The 14674-nt window shown below is 49.0% G+C and overlaps 1 protein-coding gene and 1 non-coding gene across 13 annotated transcripts in view; one reads left to right on the top strand and one right to left on the bottom strand.

The window, feature by feature from the left end:
* The window catches only part of HIF3A (hypoxia inducible factor 3 subunit alpha), a 47537-nt gene that overhangs the window by 24288 nt on the left and 8575 nt on the right, over window positions 1-14674 (bottom strand). For all 12 annotated transcript variants that reach the window (XM_001108464.5, XM_077980584.1, XM_077980589.1 and 9 more), the window contains 5 exons: window positions 11815-11899; window positions 11390-11502; window positions 10787-10995; window positions 7649-7755; window positions 7263-7410 (listed from right to left, as the gene is read on the bottom strand). In XM_001108464.5, coding sequence (XP_001108464.4) covers window positions 7263-7410; window positions 7649-7755; window positions 10787-10995; window positions 11390-11502; window positions 11815-11899 — 662 coding nt within the window. The remainder of the gene's footprint in view (window positions 1-7262; window positions 7411-7648; window positions 7756-10786; window positions 10996-11389; window positions 11503-11814; window positions 11900-14674) is intronic.
* On the top strand, window positions 13604-13707 carry LOC114674236 (U6 spliceosomal RNA). Its single transcript, XR_003725253.1, has one exon. It is a non-coding gene; the product is annotated as a U6 spliceosomal RNA (small nuclear RNA).

The following is a 14674-nucleotide window of genomic DNA, read 5'->3' as shown; positions in this document are numbered from 1 at the left end:
TACCTAAATATTCTCTTTATAGATTTTAACTTATAAACATATTCTTAGAAAGCTATTGATGAAAAAATATATTTTTAATATAGTCTTCGTTACATTACCAAATAGGAAGAATTCACAGGGCTGTAATTTTTATGAATAAGATTTTATTTATGCTGTTTCTATTCATAGATATTTTTCATATTCAAGGGAACAGGTTTATAAATACTTCCTTATGTCCCTGCCACCTCCCTTCACACAGTCTGTGGCTGCAGAGACAATCTAAATGCTCGCTGGGCAAGTTGGCTTTTGGAGAGTTGGGTGGGGCTGAGGATCAGGCCCTCATTTGCATCTCATCTGCATAACCCGCTTCAGGACAGGATGTAGGTGGGCCTGGTTTTCCCACCAGCTCCTTGAGAAGCTATGACCTCTCCCTATCCTCATTAAACCCTCCCTGGGCTGGAAACATCCCAATTTAGGCTGGATCAAGGCCACCCTTATTCCCCTGAAAGACACAAGCACACACAATCGAACTCGTACACACACTCGGTGCACACAGGCACAAATGGGAGCGCTCGCATACACCTGAGTGCATACAAGGGCAGATATGCTCACACGCTCCATACACTTGGGCTCGAATATGTGCACATGTGACACATTCAGTTCACTTATTCATCATTCCACAAACATCTCCTCGTCAAGCACTACTGTGCAGTGGTTCATAGCAAGGACTCTGTAGTCAGTGGCCTGGGTTCAAATCCCAGCTCTGCTACTTACGCAGTGGTGTGATCTTGAATATTAAAATAAAATATATTATTAAAATTAGGCCGGGCACGGTGGCTCACGCCTGTAATCCCAGAACTTTGGGAGGCTGAGGCGGGTGGATCACTTGAGGTCAGGAGTTTAAGATCAGCCTGGCCCACATGGTGAAACCCTATCTCTACTAAAAATACAAAAATTAGCTGGGCGTGGTGGCGGGTGCCTGTAATCCCAGCTACTCAGGAGGCTGAGGCAGGAGAATCACTGGAACCCCAGAGGTGGAGGTTGCAGTGAGTCGAGATCACACCACTACACTCCAGCCTGGATGACAGAGTGAGACTCCAAATAAATAAATAAATAAAATGAAATTTAAAAAAATAAAATTGGCTGGGCACAGTGCTGACACCTGTAATCCCAGCACTTTAGGAGGCCAAGGTGGGTGGATCACGAGGTCAGGAGCTCAAGACCATCCTGGCTAACATGGTGAAACCCCATCTCTACTAAAAATACAAAAAAAAAAAAAAATTAGCTGGGCATGGTGGTGCGCATCTGTAGTCCCAGCTACTCAGGAGGCTGAGGCAGGAGAATGTCGTGAACCCAGGAGGTGGAGCTTGCAGTGAGCCGAGATCGTGCCACTGCTCTCCAGCCTGGGCGACAGAGCGAGACTCCGCCTCAAAATAAATAAATAAATACATAAAATGAATTAATTTCACCTGCTTCTGTTTACTTTTTTTTTTTGAGACAGGATCTCAGTCTGTCACTCAGGCTGGAGCAGTGGTGCAATCTCAGCTCACTGCAGCCTCAATTTCCCAGGCTCAGGTGATCCTCCTGCCTCAGCTTCCTGAGTAGCTGGGACTACAGGCACATGCCACCATGCTGGGCTAATTTTTAAATTATTTGTAGAGATGGGGTCTCCCTATATTGCCAAGGCTAGTCTCAAACTCCTGGCCTTGGCCTCCCAAAGTGTTGGGATTACAGGTGTGAGTTATCACACCCAGCATTCTGTTTACCTTTTAAGGTGGCTACTAGAAAATTCAAAATGACATATGTGGCTGGCATCATGCTTTTATTGGACAGCATTGGGTTAGATAGTAGTAATACTAGGGAGGGCCGGGTACAGTGGCTCACGCCCATAATCCCAGCACTTTGGGAGGCTGAGGTGGGTGGATGACTTGAGCTCAGGAGTTTGAGAGCAGCCTGGCCAACGTGGTGAAACCCCATCTCTACCAAAAACACAAAAATTTGCCGGGTGTGGTGGCGGGTGCTTGTAATCCTTACTTGGAAGGTTGAGACAGGAGAATCACTTGAACCCGGGAGGCAAAGGCTGCAGTGAGCTGACGTTGTGCCACTGCACTCCAGCCGGGGCAACAGAACGAGACTCTGTCTCAAAGAAAGATAGTGGTAAGTACTACGGAGAAAATAAAGCAGTGATGGGACTTGGCAATTTAGAAAAGGGCAATCAAAGAAGGTCTGGCTGAATACACAAGTTAATAAGATAATTACAAATGGTTTTAAGTGCTTTGGTGCAAAAGTACAAGATACCAGGAGAGAAAATGGGGGTGGGGGGCACCTGAGCTCATGTAGGGGCTCAGGAAAGAGGGTCTCCAGAAGTGATGTCTGAGCTGAGACTGGAAGGATGAGCAGGCATGACTCAGGAGAAAAAGGAGGAGGGAGGAGAGGAGAGCATTCTGGGCTGGAGGAACAGCCTGTGCAAAGGCCCTAAGGTTTGGAGGGTGAGTGAGAAGGGGAGGGAGGCAGGAGCTTCACAGGGCCTGGTGAGCCATGCTAATGCCCTTGGCCTTTCTCCTAAGGATGCTGGGGAGCCTCAGAAGGGCTCTGAGAAGGGCAGAGACAGGAGGCATAAGTTGATTCGGAGGCCTGGCATGGTGGTTTCGCATCTGTATTGCCGTGCTTTAGGAGGCTGAGGTGGGAGGATCACTTGAGCCCAGAAGTTTGAGACCAGCCTGAATAACATAGTGGGACCCCATCCCTATTTAAAAAAAAATTATAGGCTGGGTGCCAGGGCTCACACCTGTCATCCCAGCACTTTGGGAAGCTGAGGTGGGTGGGTTGCTTGAACTCAGGAGCTTAAGACCAGCCTGGGCAACATGATGAAACTCCATCTCTACAAAAAATACAAAAAAAATTAGTCGGGCATGGTAGTGCATGCCTATAGTCCCACCTACTTGGGAGGCTCAGTCATGCACTCCAGCCTGCATGACAAAGCAAGACTTTATCTCAGAAAAATTTATATACATATATATATGTTGATTTGTATTTCAGAACATTCCTCCACATCTAGAAAAACCCCTAAGGCTTTAGAAACTGATGCATGTCCTATAGGATAACCTTCAAAGAAAAGCTATAATTATTTTTTCTTTTCTTTCTTTTTTTTTTGAGATGGAGTCTCGCTCTGTTGCCCAGACTGGGGTGCAATGGTCTCATCTCCGCTCATTGCAACCTCCGCCTCCCGGGTTCAAGTGATTCTCCTGCCTCGGCCTCCCAAGTGGCTCAGATTACAGGCATGCACCACCAAGCCTGGGTAATTTTTGTATTTTTAGTAGAGATGGGGTTTCGCCATGTTGGTCAGGCTGGTCTTGAACTCCCGACCTCAAGTCATCTGCCCACCTCGGCCTCCCAAAGTGCTGGGATTATAGGCGTGAGCCACTCACTGCGCCCGACCAAAAAGCTGTAATTTTAACTCTGCCTCACAATGTTGTCATGGATACCTCTGCATTCCTAAATGGTGAAAAGCTTCTATGACACATGATGGAGAAAAAAAGCCCCATCGTGATTTTCCCACGACACATCTATTAGAATGACTAAAAGTAACACCAAACCCAAACACCCAGACAATATGAAATGCTGGCACAGATGTGGAGCAACTGGAACCCTCATACATTGCTGATGGGAATGCAAAATGATACAGTCACTTTGGAAAACAGTTTGGCTGTTTCTTCTTTTTCTTTTTTTGGAAATGGAGTCTCCCTCTGTTGCCCAGGCTGGAGTACAGTGGCGTGATCTCGGCTCACTGCAACCTCCGCCTCCCAGGTTCAAGTGATTCTCCTGCCTCAGCCTCCTGAGTAGTTGGCACTACAGGCATGTACCACCACGCCCAGCTAATTTTTGTATTTTTAGTAGAGATGGGGTTTCACCATGTTGACCAGGCTGGTCCTGAACTCCTGATCTCAGGTGATCCACCCACCTTGGCCTCCCAAAGTGCTGGGATTACAGGCACGAGCCATTACACTCTTCCCTGACTGTTTCTTTCTTTCTTTTATTTTTTGACACAGAATCTCACTCTGTCACCCAGGCTAGAGTGCAGTGGTCTGATCTCAGCTCACTGCAACTTCCGCCTCCTGGGTTAAAGTGATTCTCGTGTCTTGGCCTCCCAAGCAACTGGGGTTACAAGCATATGCCACCACACCTGGCTAATTTTTGTATTTTTAATGGAGACGGTGTTTTGCCATGTTGGCCAGGCTGGTCTCAAACTCATGGCCTCAACTGATCCACCCTCCTCAGCCTCCCAAAGTGCTGGGATTACAGGAGTGAGCCACCGCAGCCAGCCATGACAGTTTCTTAAATTAAATACACATTTACTGTATAACCCATCCATTCCAATCCTAGCTGTTTACCCAAGAGAAATGAAAACATGTGATCTCATAAAATCTTGTATGAGAATGTTTACAGTAGCTGGTTTTTTGTAATCACCCAAATTTGGAAACAGCCCAACATCTTCCAACTGGTGAAAGGATAAAAAAACTGTGCTCCATTCATACCATGGAATGCTATTCACTATTTACAAAGGAACTACTGATATAAACCACAACATGGGCCAGGCGCGGTGGCTCACGTCTGTAATCCCAGCACCTTGGGAGGCTGAGGCGAGTGGATCACCTGAGGTCAGGAGTTGGAGACCAGCCTGGCCAACCTGGTGAAACTCCTTCTCTATTAAAAATATAAAAATTAGCTAGGCGTGTTGGTGCATGCCTGTAATCCCAGCTACTTGGGAGGCTGAGGGAGGAGAATCACTCGAACCTAGGAGGCAGAGGCTACAGTGAGCCAAGATTGCACCAGTGCACTCCTGGGCAACAGAATGAGACTCTGTCTCAAAAAAAACAAAACAAAACAAGAAAGAAAAACCACAACAGGGAGGAAATTTAAATATATCATGCTAAGTATGAGCCAGGCCCAAACGGCTACATACTGTACGATTCCTCGTATGTGACCCTCTGGAAAAAGCAAAACTCTGGGTTCTGAGGACAGTGGTTGCCAGGGACATGGGAGTGTGGGAGGGGTTTACTACAAGAGAATATTTTTGTGTAAAAAATCATGGTAATGGCCGGATGTGGTGGCTCATGCCTATAATCCCAGCACTTTGGGAGGCTGAGGCGGGTGGATCACCTGAGGTCGGGAGTTCAAGACCAGCCTAGCCAACATGGTGAAACCCCGACTCTACTAAAAATACAAAAATTAGCTGGGCTTGATGGCGGGCACCTATAATCTCAGCTACTCAGGAGGCTGAAGCAGGAGAATTGCTTGAACCCAGGAGGTTGAGGTTGAAGTGAGCTGAGATCATGCCAGTGCACTCCAGCCTGAGTGACAAGGGCAAAACTCTGTCTCAAAAAAAGAAAAAAAAAATCGTGGTAATTGTGTAACCACTATTACAATCACACTAATTGGTCAACAGCTGGATTGTGATAGTGGTTACACAATTGCATGCATGTGTCAAAATTCACAGAACTGTGTACCATAAAGAGAATTTACTGCATGAAAACCATATATCTTTTTGTGTTTTTTTTTTGTTTGTTTGTTTGTTTTCAGGGTTTTTTTTTTTTTTTTTTTTTTTGAGATTGGGTCTTAACTACTTTGCCCAGGCTGGTCTTCACCTCTGGGGCTCTAGCAATCCTCCTTCCTTGGCTTCCCAAAGGGCTGGGATTACAGGTGTGAGTCACTGCACTCAGCCATGGCAGTTTCTTACATTAAATACACACTTACTGTATAACCCATTCATTCCAATCCTAGCTGTTTACCCAAGAGAAATGAAAACATGTGATCTCATAAAATCTTGTATGAGAATGTTTACAGTAGCTGGTTTTTTGTAATCACCCAAACTTGGAAACAGCCCGATGTCTTCCAACTGGTGAAAGGATAAAAAAACTGTGCTCCAGTCACACCGTGGAATGCTATTCACTATTTACAAAGGAACTACTGATATAAACCACAACATGGGCCAGGTGTGGTGGCTCACGCCTGTAATCCTAGCACTTTGGGAGGCTGAGGCGGGTGGATGACCTGAGGTCAGGAGTTCGAGACCAGCCTGACCAACCTGGTGAAACTCCTTCTCTATTAAAAATATAAAAACTAGCTGGGCGTGTTGTTGCATGCCTGTAATTCCAGCTACTTGGGAGGCTGAAGCAGGAGAATGGCTTGAACCCGGGAGGCAGAGGTTGAACTAAGCCAAGATCGTGCCAGTGCTCTCCAGCCTGAGTGACAAGAGTAAAACTCTGTCTCAAAAAAAAAAATTGTGGTAATTGTGTAACCACTATTACAATCACACTAATTGGTCAAAGCTGGATTGTGATAGTGGTTACACAATTGCATGCATGTGTCAAAAATTCATAGAACCGTGTACCATAAAGGGAATTTACCATATGCAAACCACATATATATCTTCTCGTGTGTGTGGGGTTTTTTTTTGGTTTGTTTTCAGGTTTTTTGGGTTTTTTTGAGAATGGGTCCTAACCACTTTGCCCAGGCTGGTCTTGAACCCTGAGGCTCTAGCAATCCTCCTCCCTTGGCCTCCCAAAGTTCTGGGATTACAGGAGTGAGCCACACATCAAATTTTAAAAGGCAAAAAAGACCCCATGATTCTGTTACATTTCTTATTTTAACTTGAATAGAGAGTCCTTCTGTTTGTTTGTTTGTTTGAGACAGAGTCTAACTCTGTTGCCGAGGTCAGAGTGCACTGACACAATCTAATCTCGGCTCACTGCAACCTCCACTTCCTGGGTTCAAACGATTCTCGTGCCTCAGCCTCCTGAGTAGTTGGGATTACAGGCATGTGTTACCACACCCGGCTAATTTTTGGTATTACTGGTAGAGACAGCATTTCGTCATGTTGCCCAGGCTGGTCTCGAACTCCTGAGCTCAGGCAATCCGCCCACCTCAGCCTCCCAAAGTGCTAGGATTACAGGTATGAGCCACCATGCCAGGCCAAACAAAGAGCCCTTTTTAATTTGAATTAACGGTTCACTTAAGCAGAAGTTCATGCAATAAATAAATAAATAAATAAAATAATAAAAATTAACAGTACACACCCATACACATACCTGTGTCCATGCAGACACACACACCGGCATTTACATGGTGACACACATTCCTCATATGTGTACATGTCCACACTCCCTCACATACACTTATGCGTGATACACGTGCGTGCTCATATGCACACACACACACATACACCTGTCCACACGTGCCGATCAGGCCCACACACAGCCACTCCAACCCCTCCTCCTGCTTACCTGATTAAAAAATGGACACAGACGATACTCTCCGACTGGGGGCCCCGTCCCCCTGACACCACTGTGGCCTGGGTCTGGGTCCACAGGTAGCCACCGTTCCGGGCCAGGAAGCGATACTGCCCTGTTACTGCCTGGCCCTTGCTCAGCACTGAGGAGGGGGATCGGGAGGGGTCAGAGCCACCAAGGGGGCAACTGAGGAGAGAAAGATCTGGGGGCTGGGTATGAGGGGGTAGGGAAGGAGACAGTTCTCTGGGGCTTGGGGAGCAGGGAGCTGGTGTTGAGGTAGGGAGGGAGGGCATCCTGGGGTGTGGAGAGCTGGGGGGTCCTGGTGCTGGCTGGGGGCCATGCGGCAGCTGGCTCCACGCCTGGGGAAATGGGATACATACAGGTGTGGATGCTCTTGCTGACCGCATCGGAGTCCAGCGCGTGGATGTACTCGTAGGCGGAACAGCCGATCAGGTCATCGGGACTGTAGCCGGCCACTTCTGCGATCCTGGGGGTGGGGCAGAGTGGGGTCTGGTCAGGATGCTACTGGCTGAGAGGGAGGGTAGGTAGAGGGAAGTGGCAGCAGAGGACACGGGAACAAAGCCAGTAAGATGTCAAGAGACAGGATCGTAACCCAGAGAAAAGGAGTAAGAAACAGAGTAAGAGGAGTGCGGTGGGTTGAATAATGACCCCCAAAGATGTCTACATCCTAATTCCCAGAATCTGTAGATATGGTATCTTACATGGCAAAAGGGACTTTGCAGATATGATGACATTGGAAGTTTTGTTTTTGGTCGGAGTCTCGCCCTGTCACCCAGGCTGGAGTGCAGTGGCATGATCTCGGCTCACTGCGGGCTCCGCCTCCTGGGTTCACACCTTTCTCCTGCCTCAGCCACCCTAGTAGCTAGTAGGGGACTACAGGCGCCCGCAACCACGCCGGGCTAATATTTTTTGTATTTTTTTAGTAGAGATGGGGTTTCACCATGTTAGCCGGGATGGTCTCGATCTCCTGACCTCATGATCCACCTGCCTCCGCCTCCCAAAGTGCTGGGATTACAGGCGTGAGCCACTGTACCCGGCTGTTGCTTGTTTTCTGAGGCAGGCTCTCGCTCTGTCATCCAGGCTAGAGTGCAGTGGTGCAATCATGGCTCACCACAGACTTGACCTCCCAGGCTCAAGCAATCCCCCTGACTCAGCCTCCTGAGTAGCTGGGACTACAGGTGTGTACCCTGTCTGGCTACTTTTTACATTTTTTTTTTTTTGGTAGAAATGGGGTCTCACTATGTTGCCTAGTCTGGTCTTGAACCCCCGGCCTCAATCTTCCTGCCTTAGCCTCCCCAAGAGATGAGATCACAGGTGTCAGCCGCCTCGCCCGGCCTGCCTTAGTCTTGAGATGGGGAGATGGATGCAGGTGGGCCCTGCTCTAGGAGCTGGAAAAGGCATGGAAACAGATTCTTTCCTGGAGCCTCCAGAAGGAACACAGCCTTAATTTTGCCTGTAAGACTCATTACTAATTTATTTTTCTTTCTTTAAGATGGGGTCTCACTATGCTGTCCAGGCTGATCTGGAACTCCTGGCCTCAAGTCATCCTCCCGCCTTGATCTCCCAAAGTGCTGAGATTACAGGTGTGAGCCACCATACCTGGCCTAATTTCAAATTTCTGACCTCCAGAATGGTGAGACAGTGAGTTTGTATTGTTTGGAGCCACTGAGTTTGTGGTAATATAATATAGCAGTAATAGGGAACTAATACATGGAGATGGGAAGAAGAGCTAAGAAAAGAGAGAAAAAGAGACAACATGCATGACATAGCAGAGGAAGAGAGGGGAAGAAAAGAACACAAAAAGAAAGAGAAGAATGAAAATAAAGAGTAATGAGGATGATAGGCCAGGTGCAGGGGCTCACGCCTGTAATCCCAGCACTTTGGGAGGCCGAGGTGGGCGGATCACCTGAGGTCAGGAGTTCAAGACCAGCCTGGCCAAAATCGTAAAACCTCATCTCTACTAAAAATACAAAAAGTAGCCAGGCATTGTGGTAGGCGCCTGGGATCCCAGATACTCAGGAGGCTGAGGGAGGAGAATCACTTGAACCCGGGAGGTGGACGTTGCAGTGAGCCAAGATCCTGCCACTGCACTCCAGCCTGGGCGACAGAGCAAGAACAACAACAAAGTAAGGATGACAATAATGATTTAAAAATTAGACACTTGTGCTTTGCACTGGGAAACTCACTGAGCTGCTCAGAATGACCGTACAAGGCAGGTTCTATTATGATTCCACAGGATAGGTGAGGAAATTGCGGCACAGAGAGTTGAAGTCATTTGGCTAAGGATATGCAGCCAAGACCAACACCCAACCAGGCTGAATCCAGAGTCACCGTTCCTACACACGACACCAGGGCGAGGGATAAGACAGAAGAAGGAAGAGAAGGACAGAGGAAGAGAGTTGAAGAGAAAAAGAGATGAAAGGAAGGATAGAGGGCGAACAAATAACAGTTTATTTTATTTATCATTATTATTTTTTTAGAGACAGCGTCTCATTCTGTTGCCCAGGCTGGAGTGCAATGGTGCAATCATGGCTAACTGCAGCCTCAACCTCCTGGGCTCAAGCATTCTTCACACCTCAGCCTCCTGTGTGGCTGGGACCAAAGGCATGTGTCACCCGCCAAGCAAATTTTTTTTTTTTTTTTGAGACGGAGTCTTGTTCTGTCACTCAGGCTGGAGTGCAAAGGAGCAATCTCAGCTCACTGTAACCTCTGCCTCCCCAGCTCAAGCGATTCTCCTGTCTCAGTCTCCCGAGTAGCTGGGATTACAGGCATGCACCACCACGCCCAGCTAATTTTTGTATTTTTAGTAGAGACGAGGTTTCATCATGTTGGCCAGGCTGGTCTTGAACTCCTGACCTCAGGTGATCCACCCGCCTTGGCCTCCCAAAGTGCTGGGATTACAGGCAGGAGCCACCGTGCCCAGCCCCGCCTGGCTAATTTTTTTGTAGAGACGGGGTCTCCGTATATTGTCCAAGGTGGTCTTGAACTCCTGGTCTCAAGCAATTCTCCCATATTGGCCTCCCTAAGTGCTGGTATTGCAGGTGTGAGCCACTGGGCCTGGCTTAATGACAATTTATCGAGTGCTTCCTGTGCGCTGGCACCATACTAACTGCTTGACACAAATTGACTCATTTAAGAAAAGGGACAAAGAGAGAGAGACCCTAAGAGAAAGACTCAGAGACAGAGAGAGAACGAAAGATAAAAGGAGGCTGGGTGCGGTGGCTCATGCCTGTAATCCCAACACTTTGGGAGGCCGAGGCGGGAGGATGGCTTGAGCCCAGGAGTTTGAGAGCAGTCTGGGCAAATGGCAAGACAGCATTTTTACGAAAAAAGAAAAGATATAAAAGACACACAGAAAATTCAGAGACAGGCAGGCACACACAGAGAGAAAGATGGATGAAGTGAGAGAGACAGAGGAGTGAGAGAAATGTGGGGGTGTGGAGGTGGGGAGGACAGCACACTTGAACCTGGGCAGAGGGAAGTGGGCCCCTGCCCACCTGTCATCACAGTAGGTGAACTTCATGTCCAGGCTGTGGCGGCTGAGGAAGGCCCCCCGGCCCAGCGGGGGCTCCAGGCTGCCTGGGTGGGGGATGGCTTCGCAGATGAGCACCAGGCACTGCAGTGGCGGCTCTGAGTCAGGGCTCCCAGCTGGAGAAGTCTGTGCAGGGGGCTTGTAGGCCCTCATATGTCCAGAGCAATGCAGCACCTGGGGGCCGAGAAGCGGGGACAAGGCAGTGGTGCCTCCGGGCCTGAGACCACCCATGAGGCTGAAAGATGCATCCTGTGGGCCCATCAGGGAGCTGAGATTCCAACCCCATGAAGACTCCAGGTTCAAAGGGGCTGAGGATCCCCAGCCCCAGGCCCATAGGAACCCCTCCTAAGAGAGTTTACAGGAGCCCCAGGTCCCAACTCCACAGACACCCATGCTCCTCGATGCACTGAGGACCCACTAGACCTGACCTGAGTGAGCCCCGCACAGTCCCCAGGCCAGGAGATGCCTGGACTCCAGCACCCTTCGAGATCTTTCGGGGCTCACACCCAGCCCCAGCAGCCCTGGCAGCCCCAGCATCCACGCCCTCCTCTGGCCCGGCCCCGCGCACCTTCCAGGTGGCCGCCTTGAGGTTGAGGGTGCGCCCGCGGCTGGTGAGCGTACTCTTCATGCGCAAGGAGAAGCACCGCTCTGTGGGGGCCTCCACCTTCCTCCTGGACAGGGCTGGGGAGGCCCGGGGGCAGGGGGGAGGTCACAGGCAGTTGCACACAGGCCCAGTGCCCTCCGGCACCCTGGCTGCTCAGGCCTCTGGAAGGTCTGAACCTTCCAGAGAGGATCCCCCAGGGGTAGTATGTGTCCCCTCAGACCCCCCAGGGCAGGGCTGTGTCCCGTCAGACCCCCCAGGGCAGGGCCATCTCTCCTCTTCCTACTTGTCTTTGTCTGGTGTTCCAGAGGAGGAGGGGATATGCTGAGGGAGGGGTGGAGCCTCAGCTTCCTCCTCTGTGTGGTGAGGACAGACGCTTCTGGGGAACTCACTCTGTTGGGGGGTCAGGGCGTCCTGAAGCTCCTCTTGGTCACAGGGGTGGATGAAATCAAAGATGCTGTGTCCGATGAGCTCCAGCTGCCGGGGATGAGAGGGGTTGGGGTCTACCAGGGCCTCTCACCCATCTCCTCCATCCCATCCTCATTCCCCTGCTCCAGTTCGCCAGCCTGATTGATTTCACCAGTCTCCCCATTCATGTATCCATCCATTTGTCCATCCATCCATCCATCCACTCAGCAAGCATTTATTCAGCACGTACCAAGTGCCAGGCCCTCATCTATCTATCTATCTATCTATCTATCTATCTATCTATCTATCTATCCATCCATCCATCCATCCATCCATCCATCCATTATCTATCTATCTATCTATCTATCTATCTATCTATCTATCTATCTATTTTTTGAGATGGGTCGTGCTCTGTTGCCCAGGCTGGAGTGCAGTGGTGCAGTGGTGCGATCATAACTTCCTGCAGCCTCAACCTCCTGGGCTCAAGCAATCTGATCCTCCCACCTCAGCCTCCTCAGTAGCTGGGACTACAGTCACACGCCATCACACCTGGAGATATATATATATATATATATATATATATATATATATATATATAGAAATGGAGTCTCGCTCTGTTGCCCAGGCTGGAGTGCAATGGCACAATCTTGGCTCATTGCAACCTCCGCCTCCCTGGTTCAAGCGATTCTCCCACCTCAGCCTCCCGAGTGGCTGGGATTATAGGCATGTGCCACCATACCCGGCTACTTTTTGTATTTTTAGTAGTGGTGGGGTTTCACCATATTGGCCAGGCTGGTCTCAAACTCCTGACTCAAGTGATCTGCCTGCCTTGGCCTCCCAAAGTGCTGGGATTATAGGTGTGAGCCACCACATCCAGCTTTCGGCTAATTTTAAAAAAATTTTTTTGTAGAGACGGGGGTCTCACCATGTTGCCCAGGCTGGTCTCAAACTCCCGAGCTCAAGCAATCCTCCCACCTTGGCCTCCCAAAGTACTGGAATTATACGTGGGAGCTACCGCACCTGGCTCTTCTAAATGGTATGGACACAGTGACCACACACACAAATCCCTGCCTTGAAGAGCTTACTGGCCAGTGGGGTGAGACAGACAGTGAATGAAAGAACAGATAATAACAATATAACAAGTAACACGAAGAAAACAAAAGAAGGACAAGGTGACGCAATGATGGGAGGCTGCTTTAGAGACAGTGGTCTAGACAGTTTCTTTGAAGAGGTGACATTTAAAAAGACTGCTGAACAAAGCAAGTGAGGAGGCCTTGTGGCCCCCTGCAGTAAGAGTATTCCAGAAAGAGGGAACAGTAAGCACAAGGCCCTGAGATGAGACTCCATTCAAATCACACTTGGCTGGCAGGCCGAAAACCCAACTCTTCATTTCAGTTTAGGAAATGAGCCTGGTGCTGGGAGGGGACACAGATGAAGGTGGACCCTATTGGCTCACCATGTGAATGGTGCTGGTGCTGGTGAATAGGGAAAGAGGGCGATCTCGCTCCTCTGACAACATCTCTTGTAGCTGGAGTCGAATCCTGGCTGTGCCACTTCCTAGCTTTGGGACCTCAGGACATTCATCTCTCTGGGTCCAAAAAGCTCACTCACACTGACAGAGAAATTGGTACCAGGAGTGGGGTAACCAGGCAGAGAAAAGGAACAGATACCAACTATTGCGCCCATTTATTTGAGATTAAAAAAAAAAAGAATGGGAACTGTCTTGTAGGCCTTGCTGTAAGGATGAATTAAAGTTAGTTCTACTTTCTACGCTCGCTTAGGCAGCACGTATGCTAAAAATTGGAATAACACAGAGAAGATTAGCATGGCCTCTGTGCAAGGATGATACGCAAATGCATGAAGCCTTCCATGTTAATTAAAAAAGTAAATTTTACTTTCTAAATGTCTCTTGTTCTTATCTTTCCATCCCCATGGCCCCTGCCACTGTTCCTCTTCTCCCACCTGAGATTGGCATCTACCCATTGCTGATCTCTCAACCTCTGATCTCACTCCCTCCAAATCTACCTCCATGCTGTACCTAGAGGATCTTTCAAAAATGTAAATCTGATTCTACCTCTCTGGCACAACCTCTCCACTGCTTAAACTCCTTCTATAGCTCCCCAGGGTCCTGGAGATAAAGCTAAGTTGGCCTTACATTTGGCCACAGGCTACCCTGATGACCTCTCTAGCCTTTTGTCTCTCAGCTTCTCCTATTGCACTCTGCACCTAGGAGGATAAACTTTTGTTTGTTTGTTTGTTTGTTTGTTTGTTTTTGAGACTGGATCTTGCTCTGTCACCCAGGCTGTAGTGTACTGGTGCAATCTTGGCTTACTGCAACTTCCACCTCCCAGGCTCACATGATCTTCCCACCCCAGCCTCCCAAGTAGCTGGGACCACAGGCGTGTGCCAGCACATCTGGCGAAATTTTTGTATTTTTGGTGGAGACAAGGTTTTGCCATGTTGCCCAGGTGAAACACTGAACTCCTGAACTTAAGCTATCCTCCCATCTTGGCCATTCAAAGTGCTAGAATTACAGGTGTGAGCCACTGCCCATGGCCAACTTCTTTATTTCCCCAAATTATCCTGTTTCTTTCTCACCTCTTGGCCTTTGCCTCCTCTGTTCCCTCTGCCATGTACATTCCTGCCCTTCACTGATCCCATCCATTCTCCATACCCCTTTGACCAGCTAAGTTCTTCAGATTTCAGCTCAGACGTCTTCTCCTCCAGGAAGCCCTCCATTCCCACCCAGGCTGGGTCAGGTACACCCCACCCCTGTGCTCCCACAGCCCCCTAGACTGTCCCATCCCAGACCTGACCATTCTGGGTCTTCCTGTCTAGTGACAT

This window comes from Macaca mulatta, chromosome 19 (assembly GCF_049350105.2).
Source record: "Macaca mulatta isolate MMU2019108-1 chromosome 19, T2T-MMU8v2.0, whole genome shotgun sequence".
Classification (NCBI taxonomy): Eukaryota; Metazoa; Chordata; class Mammalia; order Primates; family Cercopithecidae; genus Macaca; species Macaca mulatta.
The sequence above is the reverse complement of the archived record's forward strand: the minus strand, read 5'-3'. Positions and strand labels throughout refer to the sequence as shown.